This window comes from Barbus barbus, assembly GCF_936440315.1.
Source record: "Barbus barbus genome assembly, chromosome: 1".
Classification (NCBI taxonomy): domain Eukaryota; kingdom Metazoa; phylum Chordata; class Actinopteri; order Cypriniformes; family Cyprinidae; genus Barbus; species Barbus barbus.
The window spans coordinates 9,444,773-9,471,784 of record NC_136729.1 but is presented as its reverse complement, the minus strand read 5'-3'; the positions used below and the strand labels follow the sequence as shown (position 1 = coordinate 9,471,784).

General features: G+C 34.7%; 1 protein-coding gene across 3 annotated transcripts in view; it reads left to right on the top strand.

The window, feature by feature from the left end:
• LOC306847622 (A-kinase anchor protein 13-like) overlaps window positions 1-27,012 on the top strand; it is an 83,526-nt gene that overhangs the window by 44,252 nt on the left and 12,262 nt on the right. For all 3 annotated transcript variants that reach the window (XR_013782171.1, XM_079381670.1, XM_079381669.1), the window contains exons 9-27: window positions 1,842-1,905; window positions 4,676-4,797; window positions 8,648-8,931; window positions 10,099-10,146; window positions 11,382-11,441; window positions 13,007-13,193; window positions 13,376-13,478; window positions 14,824-14,866; window positions 15,125-15,233; window positions 16,686-16,848; window positions 18,454-18,521; window positions 18,636-18,687; window positions 18,762-18,906; window positions 21,324-21,427; window positions 21,697-21,843; window positions 22,603-22,850; window positions 23,867-23,992; window positions 24,080-24,197; window positions 25,383-25,634. Coding sequence is in view for 2 of the 3 variants with exons in the window: in XM_079381670.1 (XP_079237796.1) it covers window positions 1,842-1,905; window positions 4,676-4,797; window positions 8,648-8,931; window positions 10,099-10,146; window positions 11,382-11,441; window positions 13,007-13,193; window positions 13,376-13,478; window positions 14,824-14,866; window positions 15,125-15,233; window positions 16,686-16,848; window positions 18,454-18,521; window positions 18,636-18,687; window positions 18,762-18,906; window positions 21,324-21,427; window positions 21,697-21,843; window positions 22,603-22,850; window positions 23,867-23,992; window positions 24,080-24,197; window positions 25,383-25,634 (2,443 nt within the window). In the remaining variant the exon portion in view is untranslated. The remainder of the gene's footprint in view (window positions 1-1,841; window positions 1,906-4,675; window positions 4,798-8,647; window positions 8,932-10,098; window positions 10,147-11,381; window positions 11,442-13,006; window positions 13,194-13,375; window positions 13,479-14,823; window positions 14,867-15,124; window positions 15,234-16,685; window positions 16,849-18,453; window positions 18,522-18,635; window positions 18,688-18,761; window positions 18,907-21,323; window positions 21,428-21,696; window positions 21,844-22,602; window positions 22,851-23,866; window positions 23,993-24,079; window positions 24,198-25,382; window positions 25,635-27,012) is intronic.

The following is a 27,012-nucleotide window of genomic DNA, read 5'->3' as shown; positions in this document are numbered from 1 at the left end:
TGGCACCAACAACCATTCCACGTTCAAAGTCCCTTAAATCCCCTTTCTTCCCCATTCTGATGCTCGGTTTGAACTTCAGCAAGTCGCCTTCACCACATCTAGATGCATAAATGCATTGAATTGCTGCCATGTGATTGGCTGGTTAGCAATATGTGTGTATATACAGTCATGGCCAAAAATATCCGCACCCTTGGTAAATATGATCAAAGAAGGCTGTGAAAATTAATCTGCATTGTTAATTTGTTAATATTTTTTTTAAAATTCACAAAAATCTAACCTTTCATTGGATAATAAGAATTTATAATGGGGGGAAATATCATTATGAAATAAATGTTTTTCTTTAATATACATTGGCCACAATTAATGACACCCTTTTATTCAATACTTTTTGAAACCTCCATTTGCCAGTTTAACAGCTCTAAATTTTCTCCTATAATACCGGATGAGGTTCGAGAACACCTGACAAGAGATCAGAGACCATTCCTTCATCCAGAATCACTCCAGATCCTTCAGATTCCCAACTCCATGACGGTGCTTCTTCTCTTCAGTTCACCTCACTCATTTTCTACAGGGTTCAGGTCAGAGGACTGGAATGGCCATAGCAGAAGCTTGGTTTTCTGACCCCGAGACTGTTTTCTGCAATTCTCCAGCTGTGGTCCTTGGAGAGTCTTTAGACACTCAAACTCTCCTTCTCACCGTACATTAGGACGATGTAGACACACGTCCTCTTCCAGGCAGTTTCGTAACATTTTCTGTTGATTTGGGAATTGTTAATTATTGCCCTGATGGTGGAAATGGGAATTTTCACTGCTCTAGCTCTTTTCTTAAAGCCACTTCACTAATTTGTGAAGCTCAACTATTTGATGGATGATTAAGGGAATTTGGGCTTTGTTTTCCCTCCTATTTATATTTCCGTGATACAGGAAGCCATGGTTGGATAATTTCATGTTCATAATCACCCTAGAGTGCTCAAAATTGTGAATATGAATGGTAATATATTTCAGAGATATTTTACTCAAGAATTTCTAGGGGTGCCAATAATTGTGTCCAACGTGTATTTGAGAAAAACATTTATTTCATAATGATATTTCCCCCCATTTTAAATTATTATTATCCAATGAAAGGTTAGATTTTTTTTTATTATTATTTTTTTTAATAAAATATCAAAAGGATTAACAAAAGCAGATTAATTTCCACAGCCACCTTTGATCATATTTACCAAGGGTGCCAATATTTTTGGCCATGATTGTATGTATGAATGTATGTATTTATTTATTTCCATAAATGCCTTTTTAAAATTAATCTTAATTTTGGATTAAGGGAGTGAGTTGTCTGCCTCTCTTAGTTTATGGGTTTATTTTACAACAGTCTCAGGCGTAGTTTATCTTATTTGAGCTGTATCTGGTTTATATTCTGGGTTTTATCATTGGATTGAATCCAGCTAGCAGTAGTTTGTTTGTGGGGAGCATCTCAGCATTGGATCCTGGTCGCTGAAACCGCTGTCGTCCCTCAGGGCCGGTGTGAGGTGGTGTGTTGTCTGTAATGAGTGAGATGCAGCTGTTATGGTGTCCACAAACCGCAGACTGGGCTCTAAACTCATATATGCTGCAGTTTCTGAGCGTATGTGAGAAAAGCTGCTGCTTCTGTTTCCCTTTGCTTCATGCATTCATTAGAAACCCTCGGTTACGTTGACCTTTTCAGCGATGAAAAAAAAAAACAACAAAAAAACCACAAATTTTTCATGCAGTCTGATGTTTATATTTGCTTTGAATGTGTCAGACAGCTTTTTCCACTTATACAGTCACATGCGTAAGACCATATCTTCCTCTTTCTGTCCCCAGATCCACAGAGACAAAGACAGTGCGTGTTCCAGTGTTTCCCAGAAGAGACCCAGCTTATCCACAGGTAAGGTCACACGTCTATGACCTGATATCATGTTGTCGGTTATGTAAATCAATACTAATATTAACCTAGTAGGGCTTAATTTTAGTTTATCAATTTCAGCATCATTACTCCAGTCTTCAATTGTCACATGATCCTTCAGAAATCATTCTAATATGCTGATTTGTTGCTGAATTATTATTGGAACTCAATTATTAATAATGGCTCATTATTGATGTTGAAAACAGTTTAATGCAATTTAAAGCATCTTTTCTGAATAGAAGTATTATTATTTTATTTTTATTAAATCTTACACCAGACTATTGAATGGAAGTGTTTCACAGTTTCCACAAAACTATTAAGCAGCTCCACTGTTTTCAACACTGATAATAATAAGAAACTTTTCTTAACCATCAAATCAGCATATTAGAATGATTTCTGAAGGATCATGTGACACTGAAGACTGGAGTAATGATGCTGAAAATTTAGCTTTGCATCACAGGAATAAATAACTTTTTAAAAATATATACTCAAATAGAAAAGTTATTTTGAATTGTAATAATCTAAAATGTAATCACAGTGAATGCTATTTTCAATGTTTATTACATTATTTAAAAAAATGGTCAGATAATATTTCTTAATGTATATGAACTGACATGAACTAACAATAAACTGTGTTTTTTATAAGTAAGCAAAGATTAATAAGCACTACAGCAAATAAACTGCTCATTGCTGTTTGACAATTGTCTCAAACAGTCCTTTTTTAGTTATATTAAACTGTTTTATGTATTTGTATTCTTTTTCTGAGCTTATGTTGTAAGCTTGGCAACATGTAAACGTCATTTTCTCTCTGATTCATTTGTGAGTCACGTCGCTCATGTACTTCATGTGATGAGCGGTGTTTTGTGTGGCGTGTGTGCTTACTTCCTCGACAGCTAGGATGCTGTCTGTGTCGGCAGTATACAGTTAAACTGTAATGTTATCCACAGTGTCTTGTACAGAATTTCCACCCTCTCTCTGACCCTTAGAATTAAACGGGCTGTTTTGGTTTTTGTACCTTTAAGACTTCTATACAGTATGTAAATGACTTCTGTTGCTAACTTCCCAGAGAGGTGGGAACTTTGCGTTGTAAACATTGGAGTGTTTCTACACAGACTCCTTTAATTTCTCCTTTCATTTCAGAAGAGGAAGGAAAATCTTGTTTTGTTATTTTTTTATTGTGAGGTTCCTAATGAAGTATGAGGAATTGAGCGATGCACAGATGATGGTAATGGAAAGTGCTTGTATAGAGGAGTATGATGGGATTGTTTATTGAAGACTGTCAATCTTTAATTCCGCCAGCAGTGTCTGGTAAAAAAAAAACGATGCATTCAAACCACAAACATGATGCAGTGCTAAAAAGAGAAATTTCCTGTTTAATGAGATGTGTGTTTCAACCATACAGAAAGCTTTTTTTCCAGTTAGACTCCTCTGACTGGATTGACTTGAACTCACAGCTTTATCAGTGATCACTTATCACTGATCACTGCTATGTTTTTGTAAATGCAGGAAGTGGGTTGACATTTATTAATCGCTTCTTTGGAAGTATCAAACATTTTTACAACATTTAACAATGTTGCATTATAGTTGCAGTTTAATTTATTTATTTTAATTAACATAAATAATTGTTCCATTTAAATTTTTATTTATTTATTCTATTTTTTTTTTTTTTTTTATTAAACTGCAAAAATGTTTTAAGTTTAATTTAATTTAATTTTAAGCACCACAAAGCCACATTGTTTGCAACTTCCAGGTACAAGTTCAGGAGAAATTGCAATTTGACAATCACATTCTAGTTTCATGGTTGCAGTTTCATCACATTACAATGTTTTTAAAACCAAACAGGTATAAAAAATTTTAGCATTTAATTTGCATTTTGTTTAAATATTTTTAATATTATTATTATTATTATTTTTTGATTTTCTATTTTCATTACCATGCAAAAAGTATTTTATTTTAAATTTAGTTTTATTTCAATGTTTAAAAGCACAGCAGAGCCACAGTGTTTACAGTTTCCAAGTACTGGGACAGGATACATGTTTTAACATCTAAAACATTACGATGAATCATATCAAAAACATACTGTAAATACTCAAATATAACTGGGATTATATATTGATACGATACGCTGACTTTCTTTTCAGAGGCCTGTCATGACCTGTGTTTATGTTGTCAGTTGTTTATCTGAGGTAATGACGTTTGCTTTTACTCCAGCATTAGTTCATTGAAAGCACACACGCATAGAGAAAGGGCAGCTGTTGCAGTTCCACCGAGACCCCTCCTTCACATCCCAAATCATGGAGCCACCTGTGTGTTGTGTGACAGCTGACAAAGCTCACACTCTCGTGACAGATCTCTGAGAGCTGATTCTTCACTTACTCGAAGCTTACACAGAGAGTGTGTTGCACTTTGAAAGTCTAGAAGAAAGTGAAAGCGAGAGAGGGAGGGAAACGGGTGGTATTTTTCTAGGTGATGGAATCTGTTGAGGTTTATCATAATGGTTTTGTCTCCCACGTGATATGGTTTTGTTACCCACGCGACGGTACTGACAGATGCCTCAGATACTTTTTCTATCAAGATTGTCAGACTTCACTGTCATGAACACGTGCTGTTGTACAAAGATCTGCTCTGTAGAAGAAATTGCATGTTTTGTTTAAGAGGACACTGGGCTTCAGTAAGATATTAACTGGATAAACAAGCTATTTTTTAGCTATAAATTTGTCTGTCTTTGTGTAAAACTGTGTTTTTGTTTCAGAGAGTTCACAGTATCCAGAGTTTCACACTTGCAACTCAGAAACGGTCACATTTCGAGACTCAGGAAGCGATACAGATGGATTTCTCTGTACTGACACTGGAGAGGCCAACATCTTCAGAAAGGTGAGAGAAAGATTTGTACCTTTTCTGAAGAAGTGCAAGTTGTTTGCCACATTGGGCATTATGTGGTTGCTTACTGCTTAAGTCATTTTATTTTATTTTATTTTTATTTAATTTTTAATTTAATTTATTTAATTATTTATTTATTTATTTTTTTCTTGTCCACCTAGAAAAATTGTTAGTCTGCTCACTAAAAAAAAACAATAGAGCACAACAAGCTGCATGATTTGAGGTTTCATCAATTGACTCATGCATAAGAGCTTTGAAAAGTCCCTAACTTTAAGTATGAGGAATAATAAAAGTGATTCCTTATCAAATGTTTTCATGCCACAGACCCCCAGATATGATGATCCTTTTGCAAGGATTATATATATTTTGTAAATTAATAAAAAAAAAATCAGTTTTCCAAATAATATTTTAAAACATCTAGCATTTTATATAAAAATGGTCTGTTTCTACTCAGCATTACATTATATAAAACAATAGAACAATGGTATAAAATAGTTGTGATTTAATATCACGATTTTGGACTAGTCTTTAGAATGAAGAATGCATGAGAAATGGGAAATTCAGTATGCATGTATTTATAATTTTTTATTTAATTGGCAGTATTTGGGCAGTATTTCAAAAACATGTATTTAAAATACAAAATACTATTTTGTATTTAAATACCTTTGAAAAAAATCTAATGCGTTTTGTATTTAAATACATTTAATCTTAGTATTTTTTTTTTTTTTTTCAAAATACATAAAATACTTTTTGCCAATCAACCTCTTTATTAGACTGCTGATTTCCTGTATCAACTAGTTCAGACATGCCACTTTCATGCATGTGAGCTGCAGCTGTATGACTTCATCTAGAATTGGGTAATGACATTTTCTGGATTCCTGCCTTCGTGTGCTATCAAAATGTCCTATTTCCAATTTCAGAAGTCCTGATTACAAGCATGTCGCATTCTCGTGCTTTGTTGAGGTGTTTCTGAGAGAATAGGGCATCTCATTTGTTGACAACTATATAAACAGTCACAGTGCTATCTTTACCGTTAGCTTGTTGATGATTCTGGATTTTCAGTCAAATACATGCTGTTTTGCTGTGTATAAACCATACAAAATGCTTGAAATAGTTATTGCACTACTATGTGCATGACTTTAACATTAAAACAAGGTGATCTTTTTTTGTGGGGGAAAAAAAAGCATACCTTGTCCCAGCAGGTAACAAAAGAGCACTAGCAAGGGGAACATGGCACTAGTCAGTCTTGTTAGGTTTCTTTTTTTTGGTCAGATTTTGGTTTTATCAACTAGTCAAATGTGCTCATTAAACTTTAATCATTACTTATTGCTATGGTGATATGACAATATATATGTCGGTGATGATATAAAGTGTAAATCAATTGAACTTTTTCTATATCATCTCTATATCATCGTGCTATGCAAATATATCTGTGGAGCTTTTAGTGGGCAGGACCTATTGACACGTGAGGGCGATAAAGAAACATGGATAAATGAGTAATCAGCAGCTTTCTGTGTGTGTGTAGACAAAGATAACTATAATGCTATATATATATATATATATATATATATATATATATATATATATATATATATATATATATATATATATATATATATATATATATATATATATAAAGGGTATACGCACACTAGGCACAGTTGCCTTGTACTAAAGCCCAAGCGCGTTTTTTTTTTTTTTTCTTTTCGCTAACAGACAGATATCCGAGGATTATTACAGAGGCAGCTGAGGTTAATGGTGGAATTTGCAGCTTTACTCACAGAAAACTACATTAACTGTTCATCAATAAGATGAGAGCCAGACCCATTATAAATCTAAATGTACTCGAAATTAAATTAATTGAAAAGTGTGATATCCAAGTAGTAATAAAGATTTTTGCTGTCATAACGATAACAATAGAGCATACAAAATAGTAAATTAACTGTTCCATGGTCCGGCACGGTTAGTGATCACACTACATGTGTACCGCACCCGTACCACCTCTTCAAGCAGGCCAGGGCATGGTTAAACGAACCGCACTGGACACGGTACAGAGCAGTCACACTTGTGAAATGAACTGGACTTTGGGGGTCAATCGCGCTCAAGCATGGATCAGATCCACTAGTGTGAGTACATCCTAAATCTAAGTGAATAGCAGATAGCACACCACAATTATAATCATAACAGTACAAAAAATGATGAATGATAAAACATTGACAGCTAATCGGAATTATTTCTGCTTTAAAGAGCTTGAGCATTTAAAGTGACAGATGACACAACTGCATTGTATACTTAGAATACGCTAATGTAGTTATCTTTATAATTATCGTTCTTGCTGTAAACAGGCCAGGTGTTACTTCACTGGATGGCCAATTTCAAATGAATTTTGTGTATTTTCAAAATACAAAATACTGTATTTGTATTTAAATACAAAAAACACTAATAATAATGCAGAGAAGAAATTCTGAATTATGATACACATCCGATGATGCACGCTGAATGGTTGTAAGAGACTAGATCTGTTGGTTTTTTTTTTTGGTGATTTTTAGGACACCTAAATGTTAAAATCTACCAGAGGGGTTTTTTTTTTTTTCCACTGGGTCACGTGGTTATAAGTTCTCTAGAACCTCTTGCACGCTCACACACACGCTTATAAACCACCCCCTCTGCTTCCTCGCACACATGCTCAATAGAAGCTGTTTCAGGGGCGCATGAATTGAGGACTTTCCCCCCAGAGCACCGACAAAAACCTCAGTGTGTGTCAGAAACTCAAATCCTCTTCACCTTTTCTCTCATGGCACCAGCGCTCCACGCAATAGACTCATCAAAACCTCACACCAAGGAAGCTCACGACTGCTTTAAGTTTAGGTGTGTGGGATCATAGGTTATGGTTTGTGTGTGTCACAGTTGCCTGGATGGATGAAAATAAGGAGTGTGTGTGTTGATGTGCAGACTCATTTCACCTTGCTGATGATTCAGTGACATACTTTTTCACTTTAAAGTGACAGACAGCAGTCTGAGAGATGCACACAAGTCTAAGGTAAACAGACTCTATTTAGATATAGATGCAGTGGACTGTAGGAGTCAAACTTGAGTGAGTGTTATAGATTAAATGTGAGAAAGAGAAAAGTTCTAAAAAGAATCAAAATGATACAATGATATTGCTCTGTGTTCACTTTTGTCGATGCAAACTTTTCAAACTTTAGAGTTTAGTCTGTTTTTCAGTATTAAATTTCATATATAATTCAAAAGTTAATCAATAATAGGTCAGGTTGTGAGATCAGGATTAGCTTTCTTATTGTTAACTAGTGTTGCTTTAGCATTGGCAGCTAAGTGAAAATAAAATAAGCTGACTAAACCTGAATTGAAGAAAAAAATTAGTTTAAAAAAAAAAAAAAAAAAAAAATATGAATAAAAAAAAAATTAGTTAAAAAGAAATGCAGGAAAAACCCAAAACTAATAAAAATGACACAAGCACAAACGAAATTACTAAAACTTAATAATAGTATATAAATAATATTAAAATAACACCTGGTCATAGAATTAACATAGTTCTATCATAAAAAAACATGGAAGCTTTTAAAATATTTTTTCCTGTCACATTGATACATTTTTTTTTTTTTTTAAATGATAAACTTAAATACTCTTAATAGCATTTTTGGCAGCATGGCTGCTTGTTGTTTAAATTGAACCATTTGTTTCCCTTTTGCACACTTTTCATTTATCATTGACGAGACGTACAGTAGCCTGGTTTTTATAGTACTGTAGTGCTTTGCTGAGTAGTTTTTCATCTGTCTGAACAAAATATTGTTTGTTAATTTGTGTCTGATTATTTCTTGCTCAGGGGCAGGAGGCAGTAGGGGGAGGCGACAGCACGAGTGAGGTGTCCGTCTCCTGTTCCTCCACAGACGACACGGCCAGCGTCGGTCATCCCAGCTCCTCGGCCGAGAGCTCAGAGGAGGTGCGGCACGGAGGGGAGGCGGAAGAGGACGCCAAAGACAGCTTAAAGGAGGTGCCACTGCCCGCCTCTCTCTCCCGCTCCACTGTACGCTCACTCTCTCCCGTCCGCAGACACAGCTGGGGTCCTGGGAAGAACCAGGGAGGGGAAGAAGAGATGAACCAGCGCAGGTACCTGAGATCATGTTTCTTATGAGGACCATATTTTCATATTTTCTGCTTTGTGAAAACTGATTCTCAATACATTATTTCAAATATAAATTATAAAATATTTAGAAAATTTTGAAAAAACATCATAGTAGTATTTATTGTTCTGGCTTTAGTAGTATTTATTGTTCTGGCTTTACTTAATAATGATAATAATATATTATAAGATAATTCTTAATAAAAATATTAAGTTTTTTTCTTCTTTTTTTTTGACGTGTGCTTAGTTGTAGTAATTTTGCAATGCAAGATGTCTTAATGGTACTAATATAGGATATACAGACAGACTACAATTCAAAACGTTTGGGGGTGGTGAGATTTTTTTTTTTTTTTTTTTTTTAATTGCTTTTGTAAAAAGTCTCTTGTGCTCACCAAGACTATTTATTTGTTTAAAAATACAGAAAAAAAACAGTAAAATTGTGAAATATTATTTTAGTTTATTTTCAATTTTAATATATTTTGAAATGTAATTTATTTCTGTGATGGAAATGCCGAATTTAATAAATAGAAAATTCAGAAGAGCAGCATTTATTTGAAATAGAAATCTTGTAGCATTATAAATGTCTTTACCATTACATCTGATCAGTTGAATGCATTCTTGCTGAATGGAAGTATTAATTTATTTAAAATTCCTGACCCCAAACTTTTGAATGGTAGTGTAAATGTGTATGTGTGTAAATAAGTAATGTGTTACCAAATCTTTTAAAATAAGGGGTTTGTAATCCATTTGTAAGTGCTATAGCAATATAGTAAATGAATATGATGGAAATGTACATCTTATCACAGATGACTGCCTAAAATGTATTTGGGTTTTCATGTTTTGATGCACTGAATTCACTCTCTCTCAGTACACACTGAATGCTAATGCATTAGTACCAAAACATGGCGTGCTCCGAGAATGACATCGCTCACACTTGACACCCTCATGCCTTTCCATGCTTTTTCAGTCATTCTCAACTCGCTCTTCCCTCTGTTACTCATTTGCATTCGCTCTTTTTTTTTTTTTGAGAAGCAATTCCATACTTTACTAGTTTCACTTTTACCTTTCAGAGACTCTTATTATAGTCATAGTAGTTTGAATCTCTCATATTTCCATGTCATCTCTCATCCCTCTCTTCATCTTTCCATTTCCAGTTCTGAACGAAGTACAGGAGAGGAAAAGCCTATGTTTTACAGAAGAAGGTATCCATTTTTTTTTTTTGTATTCTTGAGTATTTTGAGATGTCCTTTAGTATCTGAAATCCTTATAGAGTGCAACAGTGATTTCCATTTCCATCACAGTACTGAGAATTTTCCAATTAAACCCAATTCTGTTTAAAAAATAAATATGTATTAAAATAAATATTTGCCAGACTTAATAAAGCTATTCATTTTCTCCATACCCCCCCACCCACAGTTAAGCACCACAGTATTTATTTATTTATTTATTTATTTAAACAGTTTATTTTATAATTAATTATTTTTTAATCATTTATTTTTTTTCCAGAATTTATTCATTTTTATGTGTTAAATATATTTATATATTCTTTCTTTCTTTCTTTCTTTCTTTCTTTCTTTCTTTCTTTCTTTCTTTCTTTCTTTCTTTCTTTCTTTTTTGTTTTTTTATTATTATTTTTTATATCATTTTTTATATTTATTCATTAATTTGTTTTTATATATAATCATTATTATACAATTTGTATAATGTATTTATTTTTAATTATTTATTAATTTGATATATTAAATAATTTATAATAAATAATTTGTTTATATATTATGTTATATATAATATATATTAGTTTACATGAAATAAATTTGATATATTTTATTATATAATTTTTGATATATTTGTTTTTAGTTCTATTTGAAAAAAAATAAATATATGTGTGTGTGTGTATATGTATGTGTGTATATATATATATATATATATATATATATATATATATATATATATATATATATATATATATATATATATATATATATATATATATATATATATATATATATATATATATATATATATATATAAATATATATATATATTAGTGCTGTCAAACGATTAATCACATCCAAAATAAAAGTTTGTCTACATAATATACACAATACACACACATATTATATTTATATATAAACACACACACATATAGTATATATTTTGAAAATCTTTAGATGTATCTACATGCATATTTGTATGTATTGTGTACATCGTTTGACAGCACTAATATATATATATATATAAATATTATTTTATTTAACTATTTTCTAATCCAATAAAAGGATTTTATCTTCTGGAACCCTACTGTTGCACTCTATATGAGCATGATAATTTATCCAGTATCTTTCAACAAACTGTTTACTGAATTAACGCTCATTTTTCCACTCTACCACCCCTCTAACTGGTCTGTGCCCACTGGTGTCTCCTTTATTTTGGTCAGTCTGAGCTGGTGCCCCAGTGAACCCTGTCGAGAGCTGGAAGAAATTAGAGAGCTCATCAGGTACTGCATTGTGTGCAAGCTTCCTGTAAATTCAACCGAAGAGCCAACCCCTCTGACTAGCACAAAGAGCTTTTGCATCATCATTTGCATTACCTGTTTGCAGAGCATAGTGAAGCGTTTGTATAGGCCTTATTCTGTGCTGCTCCAGTCAGCCTCGGTAAAGCTTAGAGAAATGATGGCTTTTAAAAGTTAGTTGTGTTGCTGCCGAGATACTTAGAGGAGCTGCTTTTTGCTGTGTAGTTTTGTTGTAGCTTTTTTTGTTGTTTTTGCATAATGACTAATATTGTTGTTCTCGTAACTGGTCCGAATGTCAGGTAAGAGGACGTTTGTAACAAACCTGCTTCAGATTGTTACACTGAAATGTAAAATAGGATTTAATATGACTAATTTGACATGACTACAGTAGGTTACACACATAAATATAATTTTTAAATGTCAGATCAGGAAGAAATAATCAACATTTTCACTTGTGTACAGTGTAGTGTTTTTTTAACTATTACATTTTTTTGTAAGTTTAATACGTGAACATAACAAAAGATGTGAGTGCAAAACAATCGGGAAAAAAGTCCTTTCATGCTAATTATATATAGTCGCCAGTGGCGACCTCAGCAAAAACTTCACTCGCAAATCAATATTTTTGGTCGCAAATGCGACCATTTTAGTCGCAGTTTGGAGCCCTGATCTGTGTTGGGTGTAGTGCAATATGAACATCCGCTTTGCATATTTTGCATCTGGTTGGTCAGTAGTACACCACACACAGACACATGTGTATGCCTTTTTGGGTGAAAAAGAAACCATGGGAACACCATATTTGTTTTGAAGTGATTTAAAAAAAATAGTGAAGGACAGATGCACAGTCAATGCTGCAGGTTGTCCAGATAGTTTTGGAAATATTAGAAAACCGTATGTGTACAGCTTTGTTTTTATTTATGTCACTTTAAATAAGGCGGCTCTCAAAGTCTTTCTTTCTTTCTTTCTTTCTTTCTTTCTTTCTTTCTATTTGTTTGTTTTTATATACTTTAAAATTTTCATGAGTTAGTTGTTTTTATTTCAATTTTTTATTATTTTTAATAATTAATAGTGCTGTCAAACGATTAATTGCGCTTAATCGCATCCAAAATAAACGTTTTTGTGTACATAATATATGTATGTGTACTGTTTATTTATGTATATATTAATACACACATACATTCATTCAATTGAAAATATTTGCATGTAAATACATTTATATTATTATATTTTATATTATATTATATACAAATATATTTAATACATAAACATACATTTTTATATATATATTTTTTTTAATAAATATATACATGCATGTGATTTCATTTATATATACATAATAAATATACACAGTACACTCTCATATATTATGTAAAGAAAAACTTTTATTTTGGATGCGATTAATCACGATCAGTCGCTTGATAGCACTAATAGTTTTTTATTTAGTAATTTAATTAATTTTATTTTTGTATATTTATCATTTTTTATTTTTACATGTTCTTTTTTTCCCCCCTTTCTTAGCATAACTGAGCTCTTTTTGATGTGTTCTGTTGTAGTTATAGTTTGGAGGGTCTAGCAGCAGGGATTGAGGATGGCAAACGCTGGATACCGCAGTCCGGAGGTCCATCCAAGGATCAGCGAGGGGTTCAGAGGCAGGAGAGTGAGGAGAGGGGCTCACTGATGTCTCTCACAGAAGAAGGACCCAAGTCCGATTTGGGAGAATGCAGCAGTCCAGGTGGACAGGTAAGACAAGAGTCTCCAAATCGTGACATTTGGGTTAAAGTACACAAACCATTTGAAATGGTCCTTGAAGCCAACAACCTGAACAAAAAACTATTAATAATTCTTAGTGCTCTGTTTTCCTGAAAACACTTTAGGTGGAAAAAGTAGTCTTAAGAGTGAGCCATCTGAGTTTGTGATTTCAGAAATCGAGGAAGTACCATCAGTTCAGACACAGCGGTCCATCTGTGACTCTCCCCCTCACAAAATCAGTCTCTATGCTTTCCATCAGCCAACGGGACATAGATGGTAAGTAAAGCTGCTTTATTTCCAGTATAGAGTGATTATAGAACAGATTTTGTGCTAGAAACATCTTTTTCTCTCAGGGTACCAGATTTTTCTAATGAATTTCTTTTCTCAGAGGTTGTACGAGTACAGGTGGTACCAGTATAACATAATTTGTTTACTTCATCTGGTTTATGTTAGTTGTCCTCCACCCATTTCTCAGGCCCTTAATCATCTGGTTTAATAAGTACTTGCTCTGATTTTTCCATCCCCAATGCGGCCGCCCAGCGATAGGAAGGAATCGGCGAAAGAGGCAGATCTCTTTTACCTTCAACCTCTCACCGCTCCTCCCCAAATCTAAAACTGTCTTTAGAGTCAGCTCTTCATCTAGTGATGAGGAGGATATCATAAGTAAGTTGCAGTTTGCAGTAGGATCTTCAGGATAATAGCATCCTCAGCATAGTGACCTCCAGCGTCTCGTCCCTAGATGACTTTCCTGTGATTCACAGTAGATGCAGAGATAGGTGAAATATGCTAGTCACCTTTGAGACCTGTCCCTCATACAGAGCAATACGTTTTCTGGATCAGTTTTCAACTGTTTTGGTTTAATAAACCACATGTTAAGAAAAAGGAATTATGAAAATTCAGCATAGCTTTCAAAATGTCTTATTGAAACTAAGCTACAACAGGTAAACATGCCAGCTGTGTTTTTACTTGACGAAAATTGATGCTAGAGTAGCAATATGCACAATTTGTTCAGCTGAAATATTGAGAGGCTTGTTTAATTTATCACCTAATGAGAACATAACACCCTGAAAAACATTCTGATTTCATTACCTAATGACCCAAATTTAATGACCAACATTTATATTCTTGCTTTCGGTTTTCATGAAAACATTAATTTCAGTTTTGGTAAAAAAAATAAATATAATAATTTTGGTGCATCACTAATCATATAGCTTCAGAAGATGTCCATGAACTACTTTTAGCTGGGCGATACATCGAATATTAGCCATGTTATCACAATATCTTTGCTGACTATATAAAATTAGAGAAAATTGTGTAACGTTGTACTTTTTAACAGCAGCAGTTCTATTCAGATCATGTCTTTTCATGGGGGGCAAAAAATGACATTTTTGAATTTTTTTGAGAGGTGAAGTGAGAGAGATTTAGCTATATCACCCAGCTCTAATGGCACTTGTTTTTGGAGTTTGAGAGATACATTTTATTTTTTTTACATTTTTTTATTCACTAACTCTTTTTGCAAAAAGCCGGTTTTGCATGTCTACGTAAGTCAGGCTCTACCATGGGGCGATGGAGTCTGTTTGTTGTTGGTGATGCTAATTTGACTCCATCATTGTGTTTGTAGGCATGACGTCATTCACCAGTACCACCAGCTCAATGGGATACAGGTTAGATGGCCATAAATATTTTGGCTCATTTCATATTTACATTTCTGGAAACACTGGAAGTAAAGCATTCCTTTATATATATATATATATATATATATATTTATATTTATATTTATATTTATATTTATTTAATTTTATTTAATTTTATTTAATTTTATTTAATTTTATTTAATTTTATTTAATTTTATTTATTTATTTAATTTTATTTATTTATTTAATTTTATTTATTTAAATATATATATATATATATTTTTTTAGCATCACAGAGGAGGAACCTGGACCTTTAAGAGGAGATTTTGAAAAAAGCACCACCAAAGTGAGCCGGACGTTCAGCTACTTGAAGAACAAAATGTACAAGAAAGCCAGAGTAAGTCAACTTTTGTGGTCAACTTTTTTTCAAGTTATTTCCTCTCTACCAAGAATGTAGATTAGATCATCTGTTTTATTCATAGTGGTGATTGGATGCGAATAACCACCTGGTCATTCAACTGAAAGACTTCTATGAAAGACATTTACTAAAATGAATGAAGTATATTGTGTTAGGTTCTTTCTGAGCACTAGAGGAAATAAGACAGGAAGAGGAGGCACAATAATGCTTCATCCTTTACTGTTAGCTCAGCATTTTCCCCATTTAAAGGGCCAGTACATATATACCCTGAAAGGCTTGCAGCTGTTCTTATTGGCTAGAAAGTTTTCATAAGGGTGTTTTAACATCAAAATGTACAGATTTCATCAGCACTTTGCTGTTCTGAGACCAGCAACGACTTATAAAAAGGAAGTAAGAGTCACAGCACCTCCCAGCTCAAATTGGATCACTTCCTCTTGAATTTGAGGTGATGCTGAACTTCTTGTCTCGCTCGAGAGTCTTGCAAAGGCTCTGCCTCCTACAGTAATGTTATATAGAAAGTTTTGCGAGGTGCAGGGCCGCTATCAGAGCATAAGGAGCTTGAAGGGAGAAGAGGTAGGCCGAATCTCAGACACCGCCTCGCTTGAGGAGAGTGATGATTTGCCCTGTTGACTTTTGTTGTGGTTTGTCTTGTGTGTGTGTGTGTGTGTGTGTTTTTTTTTTGTTTGTTTTTTTTTCTTCTCACCTCTAGATGTTCACATTTTCAGAAATGGTTAACTCCTTAGTTGCCTAATACTGGCATCTAATGACTTACTCACTGTTTATTTGTCATAGTGATTGTCTTTTTAGAGCATTTCATCCGCAACTGACACATTATTGATGGTAGTGTTTCTGATTTATGGTGGATAGTAGAAATTAATATTTCATGTTTAAAATAAGCCAGATGATATTTGTTACTTTGACGTTTTATTACCAAAAATGGTCATTTCTGTACACTTGCTTAACTTGAGGCCTGTTTTACAAGTAGGAAGCTGAACTTTGTTACAGGAGAACTTGACAACAATTGAGAGGATGTTTGTGCACGACTGTCTGAATCACAATGAACATGCCCTCAGTTTGAAATGACATTGCACATTTTTTCATTTTTTACGATATTGCACAAACAAGCAGGTTGTTGTCAGGTGTGCCCACTAAGGTCCTTTTTCGCATAGCATACTTATTAGCTCCAATCTGGGGTGCTCAAGTCCTGTAAATTTTAGTAATAGCAAACAAGCACCTTGTTTTGGAGCATGAAGACAGGGTGGTGCAGTAAATTACTTTGCAAAAATGCCATTAAAGGAAACAATAAGCAATTGAAGTTAATGGGTTTAAACTGAAGTAACTATGACAGGCCATTACGGTGCTCGGCATATTTGAGAATTGTGTTAACGGCTGTCGTCTGTTGTAATATTTCTTTCTCCTTTTCTGGCGCAGGATAAAGAAAAGGAAAAGAATCGGGAGAAAGACCGGGAGGCTAAAGAAAGAGAGAAGAAATCAGTGAATGGACACGTGTTCAGCGCGTCAAACTCGCTGCATCCAGCTTTGTGCCAGCAATGCAACAAAATCCTCAACACTAAAGATACTGTCAACTGCACAAGTAAGAAGTGCTTTGTCATTGAGGGTTTCAGTACTTACAGTTATTTACTCCCAAATACTAAATTTCAGTGGAGATATCCTTTCATCACCTTTATTTACCAGGACAAATAGCAGAATCAGGATGCATATATAATAGAAATGATTTTGCTAATTAGTATGAAAATAAAATAGAAAAACGTTTTCCAAGTGAAGGGTGATTTAAAGATGTCTGAACTATTGTGTCATGTATTTCAAAAGACTCGTTGCTTAAAAATAGGAAGCAGTTCTGGTAACATCATTCACTTCCTCATGGAGCTGCTGTCTTTGTTGTATTGTTTCTATCCCTTTCCCCCTCTTTGTTTGTTTTATATTTTAATCGCATATTCATATTTGTGTATAAAAGTCCTGTAAGTTCTCATTGAATTTATTTTAGCATCTGTCCATAGCCTTATAGCCCAACCTGTTTATTTTAAGGTTCAATTCTCACTATTAACAAACCATTAATTATGACTTTGCCTCAATGAACTACTAATTTGCTGCTTATTAATAGTTAGGAAGGTAGTTGTTAAGTTTAGGTGTTTGGTAGAATTAGGGATGTAGAATATGGTCATGCAGAATGTGTGCTTAAGTAAAAAACAGCCAGTATGTTATTAATAGGCATGCTAATAAGCAACTAGTTAATATTGAGAAATGGTCCCTTACAAAATAATGGTGTCAACAAAAATAATAATAAAAAATAAGAAAATAATATAATATACAGTAAATGCTATTTTTGAAATGATTTTTATAGTAAGTATAAATAATAAACAAGGAAAAAATACTGTATAGTTGATTCAGATCATATCATTAGTTCTCTTGGGTTTGAAAGTGTTTATGAATACAGTATTTTCTTCAGGAAGCATCTGATGACATGTTCAATGAGGTCAGAGTCTTTATCTTTGTTGTTGTGACGTATTGTCAAGTATGGTGACCCATACTCGAAATTGGTGCTCTGCGTTTAACCCATCCAAGTGCACACACACAGCAGTGAGTAGTGAACAAATGCACACACACACACACACACACACACACACACACACACACCGTGAACACACACCCGGAGCAGTGGGCAGCCATGCTGCAGCGCCCGGGGAGCAGTTGGGGGTTCGGTGCCTTGCTCAAGGGCACCTCAGTCGTGGTATTGTGGGTGGAGAGAGCGCTGTACATTCACTCCCCCCACCCACAATCCCTGCCGGCCGGGGACTCGAACCCGCAACCTTTCGATTACAAGTCCGACTCTCTAACCATTAGGCCACGACTTCTTTAAGACAGATGTGTTTTTCTAGAGATTGAGGGCATGTTCATGGCATTTAAATTGTGTGATTGGTGGAGTTTCCTGACTGGAAGGAATTCCTAAGCCCTACTGTCTTTACCACTTTGACCAAAAGCCAGAATAGCAAGCACAATTACTTGTGTTAAAACTATATTAAAACCTTGTGTTTGGTCATAGAGGTGAAATCTTCGCAAAGAGAAAAAGCTGTTTATGCTTAATACTGTATGCTTACAGCATCTGGAATGGAGCATCTTTATTAAAGTGAGTTGCAAATGAGTACTTTCCTAATGTTTTCTATTGACGTGTCTTTTGCAGATTGCAATATGAGAGTTCACAAGAGTTGTAGAGAAAGTGTCCCAGTTTGCCCCAAAAGCAGAATGAAGGTTTGAGTTGTTTTTATTGTAAAATGTGCCATATCCTTTGTTACACATCAAGAAAAGTGTTTGCATTGTGTTCTGTTTCAAATCTCTTCCTTTTTTCTGTTTTATAAACAACAGTTTTCTATACCAGAGTCCACCAATATGCCTGTCGTCACTCTACGAACAAAATGTGGGTTTGTTGATTTTCTTTCTCTTTTTATACTCTTATTTTTGTCCTAATGTTGTATGTGATTTTGTGTGCAGCATCCACACTGCGGGAACGGCCCTGGTCTGCTATCTTCTCTCCAGAGGAGCATTCTGTGATTGTCCCGTCCAGACGACCCACCAGTATTATGCCCTTCCACAGCAGCAACCTCTCGAAAAGCATGTCCATCAACAATATTGCAATGTTAGTTCATAAACCCATACACCAACAAGTATTGTCAGGTTTTAATATTTATATTTATTTTATATTTAATCTTTACACATATATATATATATATATATATATATATATATATATATATATATCAAATTGGAGCTTTTTTAATGTATACAATTATATATACTGTATTAGAGAGAGCCAAAAAAAACCAACACTAATGCAACAAAATCACAAGCTAAAATTAAAAGAAATGAAAATATACATCTAAAATACAGTGCCTTGCGAATGTATTCATACCCCTTCATTTTTTTCATGTTTTATGTTACTGCCTTATGCTAAACTGCTTTAAATTACTTTTTTCCCACATCAATCTGCACTCCATACACCATATTGACAAAGCAAAAACAGAATTCTCACAAATTCTTAAATGTATTAAAAATAAAAAAACTTAAATAAGTACATTGCATAAGTATTCATACCCTTAACTAAATATTTTGCTAAAGCACCTTTACAGCCTCATGTCTTTTTTGTTTGATGTGACAAGCTTTACTTATCATCATTTGGCAATTATCTGCCATTCTTCTCCTCGCCTCTTCACCTCTGAAGCTCTGTCAGGTTGGATGGGGTCAGATGCACATTTTCAAGTTTCTCCAGAAATAATTGATAGGGTTCAAGCTCAGGCTGTGGCTGGGCCACTCAAGTACATTCACAGAGTTGTGTATAAGCCACTCTTGCTGTGTGTTTAGGGTCACTGCCCTGTTGGAAGGTAAACCTTCTGCACAGTTTGAGGTTCTGAATGCTCTGGACTGGGTTTTCATTAAGGCTCTCTCTATATTTTGGTGCATTGAGCTTTTCTTCTACTCTGATGAGTCCCTCAGTCCCTTCCGCTAAAAAACAGCCGCATAGCATGAGGCTGCTACCAGCACACTTTTACTTTTGGGATGGTACTCTGCTGATGATGAGCAGTGCCTGGTTTCCTTCAAACATGATGCTTAGAATTGAGGTTCATCAGACCAGAGAATCTTGTTTCTCAGAGTCTGAGTGTCCTTTAGGTGCCTTTTTGTAAATTCCAAGTATGTTTTCTTTTGTCTTCACTGAGGAGAAGATTGAGTTTTGCCACACCGCCATAAAGCCCAGATCGGTGGAGTGTTGCAGTGATGTTTGTCCTGTAGATTTCTCCCATCTGCATACACGATCATGGAGCTCAACTAGAGTGACCATCATGTTCTTGGTCACCATTTTAACCAAAGCCCTTCTCCATCAATTGCTCAGTTTGGCCAGGAGGCCAGCTCTAGGAAGAATCCTGGTTGTTTCAAACTTCTTCCATTAAGGGTAACAGAGACTATATGCTTCTGTGACCCTTCAATGAAGCAGAGTTTTTTTTTCTAAACTCTTCCTCAGATGTGTGGATTGGCACAAACCTGTTTCTGAGCTCTACAGACAGTTCTTTTGACCCCAGGGCTTGGTTTTTGCTCTGATATGCATTATCAGCTGTTGGACTTTTTATTAAGACGTGTGTGTGCCTTTCCAAATCATACCCATTCAACTGAATTTGCCACAGGTTAGCCTCACTCAAAGTCTAGTAACACCTACAAGCAGTATGAATGCTCCTGAGCTAAATTCCAACTGTCCCAGATAAGGGTATGAGTACTTATGCAATGGAATCATTTTAAGTTTTTTTATTTTTAATACATTTGCAAAGATGTTAAAAACCTTTTTTTGCTTTACCATTATAGTGTATGGAGTGTAGATTGATTGTGGAAAAAAGTAATTTAAAACAGTTTAACATAAGGCAGCAACATAAAACGTGAAAACAATTAAGGGGTATGAATACTTTCGCAAGGCACTGTAGATGCAAATTCACAATATGAATAAATACCATTATTGTATATATTAATAATACAATTCACTGCACAGTATAAACTGTTTACTACAGACTATTTAAAAAAGATCCATGTGAAACTGTACAGTATGCAATGATGAATTAACAATAACATGCTACATTACCTCATTATGTTGCATGTTTACAATCAACGTGTCCTGTTATGATCTTGTTTTTGTATCTAATTTTGTGTTAAAACTTCCTAACTTTTGGAAATTCAATCAAGTAAGCCACTAAGTAGATAGTTGTAGACATTATATAATCCTAATAAAAAGATCAAGTCAAGCTTATTACATTGTGTGAAACAGTATCTAGTGTCTTAATATTATTCACATTTGGTCAAATCTAATGTTATATTGGTGTTAAGTGCATATAGACAATGCTCATACTGTGCACAGCATGCATACTGCATTCTTAGTAGGAGTAGTGTGGTATTATGCCATTCCCAACATACAAATGAATTGCTGACTCTACAATCTGTGACAGTGAATCTGTCTGTAGGATACTGGACCTTACCGGCCTTCTGTTATAACCACTGCACCTCGACCTATTCCTGCAGGTTTGACGATACGCCTCTGAGAAGCAGGCGGTATCTGTCTCAATCCACTGACTCCCTCCACAAACCCAACAAGGTCACAGCATCCAATGAGTCTCTAGATGAAGGCAAGCAGCTATATTTCTCTCACAAGCTTCAAAGAGCTTCCAAACTGAGATCTTTTAGAGGAAAATTAACAAGTAATTGTTTAGTGCATGTCTGTGATGCTCATCTGGGAAACCTGGTTGTGAATCTGGCCTGTATTTTGTTCTTCTTGTTTTCTGTCATTCTTCACTTTCACTATCAGTGAAAAGGCTTTTGAAAGTTTAAAGTTGTGTAAATGTTCCCATAAATTTTTCTAGTAATGCATGAGTAAACATTTTCTTTGTTGCTAAAGGAACTGAGATGGTTGACATCCGGCTGATGGGAGACTTTGAAGCAGATGTTAAGGAACTGGAAGCTGATTCCTGGAGCCTTACTGTAGATAAGAAATATCTGAAGCAACTCAAGAAGGACGTCATTAAGAGACAAGACGTCATCTATGGTAGGACTATGGTAGAATTGAATGCACTTTCAGTTGTTTATGTTCAAAAGCATTTGCTGTTCTGTGAGTTTTATTCACAAACTCTGACTAAATTAATGCAGAATGTGTCCAGGGTAAAGTGTCTGCTAAACAAGGTTATTATAGTTAACTACAACTTAATTGCAAAAAAAAAAAAAAGATACACACACACATATACATATAGAAAATAGTTTATGTATGCTACTTTATTGCAGCTAGCAAAATTTCTCATTTTCGTTTAGTTCAACTTGATGCACTGAAATAAAATTCAAATAAAATGAAAACATTGATTATTTATATTAAAATAAAATCTAATTCAACACGTTTTATAAAAAAAAAATAAAAAAAATAATAGTATTTCAATGATACTAAAATAACAATGCTGCTAATTTTGTATTTATTTATGGATATGATAACATCCAGCGTCCAACTTTTACATGGAAATCTCAAAGAATCTACATCAGGGGTGGGCAATGTCGGTCCTGTTGTCCTGGAGTTTAGCTCCAACCCTGAAAAAACCTCACCTGCCTGTAGCCCTAGTAATTCTGAAGACCTTAATTAGCTTGTTCAGGTGTGTTTGATTAGGGTTGGAGCTAAACTCTACAGGACATCGGCACTCCAGGACCGACGTTGCCTACCTCTGGTCTACATCTTCATTCATGGACTCAAAAGCAACAAGTACGCTAACTGCTGCTTTTCCAGATGTCTGGATCTAAACATCCTCTTCCTTTATCAATCCAGAGCTGATCCAGACGGAGATGCATCACCTGCGGACGTTACGGATTATGTCTGATGTGTACAGTAAGGGCCTGCTAACAGATCTCCAGCTGGATGCCCAGATGGTGGAGAAGATGTTTCCCATGCTGGAAGATCTCCTGGAGCTCCATTCGTTCTTCTTCAGCGCTCTGTTAGAGAGGAAGAAGGAAGGCAAGCTGGAAGGCACAGATGGATTCATAATCAACAGGATAGGAGATGTGCTGGTCAGCCTGGTGAGAACGTTTGATTATATATTAATACGTTTCTGTGTTTGAATTTAAGGACTTTTTTGTTTATTTGAATACTGTGTACTTGTGTGTACTATGTTGGGTTTTGACCGGTTTTGAAGCACCTCACTTACTACACTATGCTGTATTATATCGTTCTTTGCTTTGCTGTGATAATTTGATATACTGTACTGTTATGTTATATAATGTTATACTAAATGGTTAAAAAATAAATAAATAAAATAAATTTCCAAAATGTTATATTTAAGTTTACTTAAACATACTTTTAACATTTAAGTTACTTGCTGTCTTAAAAGTATTACAATATTTACATCCTGCAGTCATATGTTCATTGCACTTCAGTTTACTTACTAATGGGATTGAAACTCCAAAAACTGGAAAATGGGTAGAAATTGAGTAGAAATGATAGATGTTATTATGGCAAGTTTAATGGATGAAAATAAAAATATTATCGCAACGAAAGAAAAATATCTTCATATATTAATTTATTATTTTACAGCGTTTCTCAAGCTGGAGTTTGTAAATTGATTAACACAAATCCTAAAAAATGCTAAGTAATAATTATATTACAATAAATAATTAATACATAAAAAAATAATTTTAAAATAAAAATATTTTAACAGATTAAATACTTTTAAATGTCATTAAATATGTCATGTGACCGTTAACCAACATCAAAGAACTGTGAATGTGCAAATGTGTTGTTAAATTATTAAAATATTTATTTATTAATCTCAGATGATACTTCAACTTCTATTTTAGGCCAAAGGGGATTGGTTGATAAAGTTTGGGAATACATAAGTATTGTAATATTACTAAGTTTGCTAAACTACATTACTTGTGGGTGGTAATATTGCATTATATTGTGTTAAATTATAAATGATTAACATAAAAAAATGTTTTGTTCAGCTTGACATGCATATGTCAACTTAAATTATACAGAAGATTCATTGTTCATATCCGAGCTCCTGTTTTGATTTATGCCACATGATGTGCTTCAGTTCTCAGACTCCAATACAGAAAACATGAAGAAAATCTATGGTAGATTTTGCAGTCGACACAGTGAAGCAGTGAACTTCTACAAGGAGCTGCACGCCAGAGACAAACACTTCCAGGCATTCATCAGAGTAAATGCCTCACTTCATTATGTTGGTCATTCTTCCCACTAAATGCACAAAGATACCTAATGATTCTCAATGTGTTCTTGTTTCCAGAAAAAAATGAGCAGCAGTGTTGTCCGGCGACTGGGCATCCCAGAGTGCATATTACTGGTGACTCAGCGGATAACAAAGTACCCGGTGCTTTTACAGAGAATCCTGCAGCACACCAAAGGTGAGATTTAGCTATCAGGGGTTCTAGCGTCTTCTGCTGACCACAAAGCGATTTAGTCTTAAATCTTATTTTTAAAGAAATCTATCAGTTAATTCTTAGCAACAGCGTTTGGGCTAAATAGTTACTCTAGCACAAAATGTAGATTTTGTGGGAGCTCTAATTCACTTTGTGACCCATGTGACCCAGTCTCATTTCTTCTCTCATTCCCGATATTTTTTCAATAAATAGAGCATATTAGAGTGATATCTGAAGGATCATATGACTCTGAAGAGTGGAAAAATAGCTGCTGTAAATTCAAGTTTGATCACAGGAATAAATTACATTTTAATAGAAATATTTACATTTTAAATAGCATTTTATTCATTTTATTAAATTTTTTTACTATTTTATTTTTACTAAGTCATAAGATTAAAATATACATTTCCATCTAAGGTACACACTGCTTACGTCAACATAAATAGTTTTGTATTGTTATTTGTGCTTTTAAGTAAAAACTGAATATTTTAATGTTAATAAACTAGAAAACAATTTGTCAGAATTGTAAAAATCTTTCTCGATCGTGTCAATTTAATAAAAGAAATTGCTTATTTTTTGCTGGTACTATTGTGTGATAGATTTAGAGATCACTGGCCACTTTCGATGGTCGTGAACCCCTCCAATTTTGTTTGCTCTGTGTCATTTACGAATACACAGAAATGATGAGATAACAAAACAAGACAAAAATTAGACAAGCAGACACTATAAAATTGAACTTGAGCCAGAGACGCCGGCAAAAAGCAAAGTCAAGCCTCAGTTCTTCAAAGCGACTCGCCTGTCAGTGTTTAAATAGCACTCTAATACACTCTCCGTAAACGTGCTTGTCTTACGGATGGGCCCAGTGCCGCACACACATGAGAAGCAGCATATAAATATTCCACATTTACCACAAATCACTTCCAACTGTTGCACGGCCAGTCTGAAAGGCTTTTTGATCACATTCCCAACAAAGAGATTTTTAAAGTGAATTAGAGCGTCAAGTATAGCAAATATCCTTTCAGGGGCAATTTGAGAAGGAGCTTATAGCTCTCAAGAGGATTTTATTCTGCCACTCTAATACTATAATGAAACAAAATGGACTGGTTTATTGTTTATAGGAATTTATTACAATTCAATTTCATATGAACCCGTGTGTGTGTGTTTGTGCAGAGAGCGAGAAGGATTTTGAGGACTTGACGCAGGCGCTACAGCTGGTGAAAGATACAATTGCTTCAGTGGATAGTAAAGTGAATGAGCATGAGAAGAAGAAAAGGTTGAAAGAGATCTACAGCCGTACGGACAGCAAGTCCATCACACGCATGAAGAACGGCCAGATGTTTGCCCGAGAGGATCTGCTGCGCAGCCGCAAGCTTCTCCATGATGGTCCTCTGCAGCTGAAGAACGCTGCCGGGCGACTGAAAGGTAAAACTCTTGATAGATGTCATTTCTTCAACAGTGAATAGAAGTAAACTGTCCACTTTTTTTCAACTTTTATATGTGGGTGATTCTTCCGTTTCAAAATATGAAACCTCTTCAGACGATGTTATGTGTTAAAGATCCTATGTGCTGAAATCTGATCATGTGCTTGATCAGCCTTCAATTGAGAGTTGCAATAACCAAGTGCAAATAGCCCGTCTTGTTGGCAGCCTTGTTATTTGCACTAACTCCGCCCACCAACAAGTGATTGGGGTAGTCAGCACTGCAAAAGACGACTGTCAAACAACATCTTCTCCAGTGGCATAGATGTTAAAGCATGTACCATAGTCTTTTTGATGCGATTGACCCAAGTTTGAATCCACCGTATGCCAAACATTTTTTTTTCATCTGTTTTCAAATCTCATATCGCATCGGAAAGGCATTTATTTTCAATAAAAATGAAGGAAATAATCAAGAGGTTGAAAATAAAGTATCAGGTAGGGTTAAGGAAGGTGAAGGGAGGGCTTTATTGACCCAATAAGGTGGCATCCATTTAATAATTTGAATTAAAATTATAATTTGCACTGAATACATTATTATTGCATACTGTTACATACACACCACAATACCGAGGTGCAGATAATTGACACTATTTGCAACCAGTTGTAGACTTGTAGTCAAGACCGCCTAAACCGAGACCAAGACACTACCAAGACCAGAAGGTATCGAGACCAAGACAAGACCAAGACCAAGACCAAGACAGACCATGTCAAGACCAAGACCAAGTCGAGACCAAGACCGATACCAAGTCGAGACCGGAGAAGAAAAAAAAACAGACTAGTGTTGAAGCTACGCAATAACTTGTATGAACAGCAGCATAGGGTTTACATTCAATACATATTAGACGGTATTACTTCAACTACAGGCAGAGCAATACAGAGACAGACCATGTCATGTGTGTGACTGAGCTCACTGTAAATGTTTTTTCAGACTGGGTGAGATCAACTATGCAATTGTATGACGGCTGTTACTGCACTATTAGAGGATTGAGACTCCCTTAACTTTTGTATACTGTTGAGGACTGACATTACTGGTACTGACTGGTTCATCTGACAAAACATCAAACACCCCCAACACCATCTTGCTCCTCCAACAACTGTCTAAAGAATGAGAAATATGTAACCAATTGAAATTATACTTAATGTGTATGAAATTGTAACATCAAATTAAAGATACACAATTATAAACTTGGATTAGGCCTAATGTTTGACAGTCAATGTCATATGTCAATGTCAATGGCTGTCGCAAAAAAAATAAATACATGCATGTGATTGGTTGCATTTGATTTGAAGGGCGCAAAATATTAATATTGCATTATCAAACG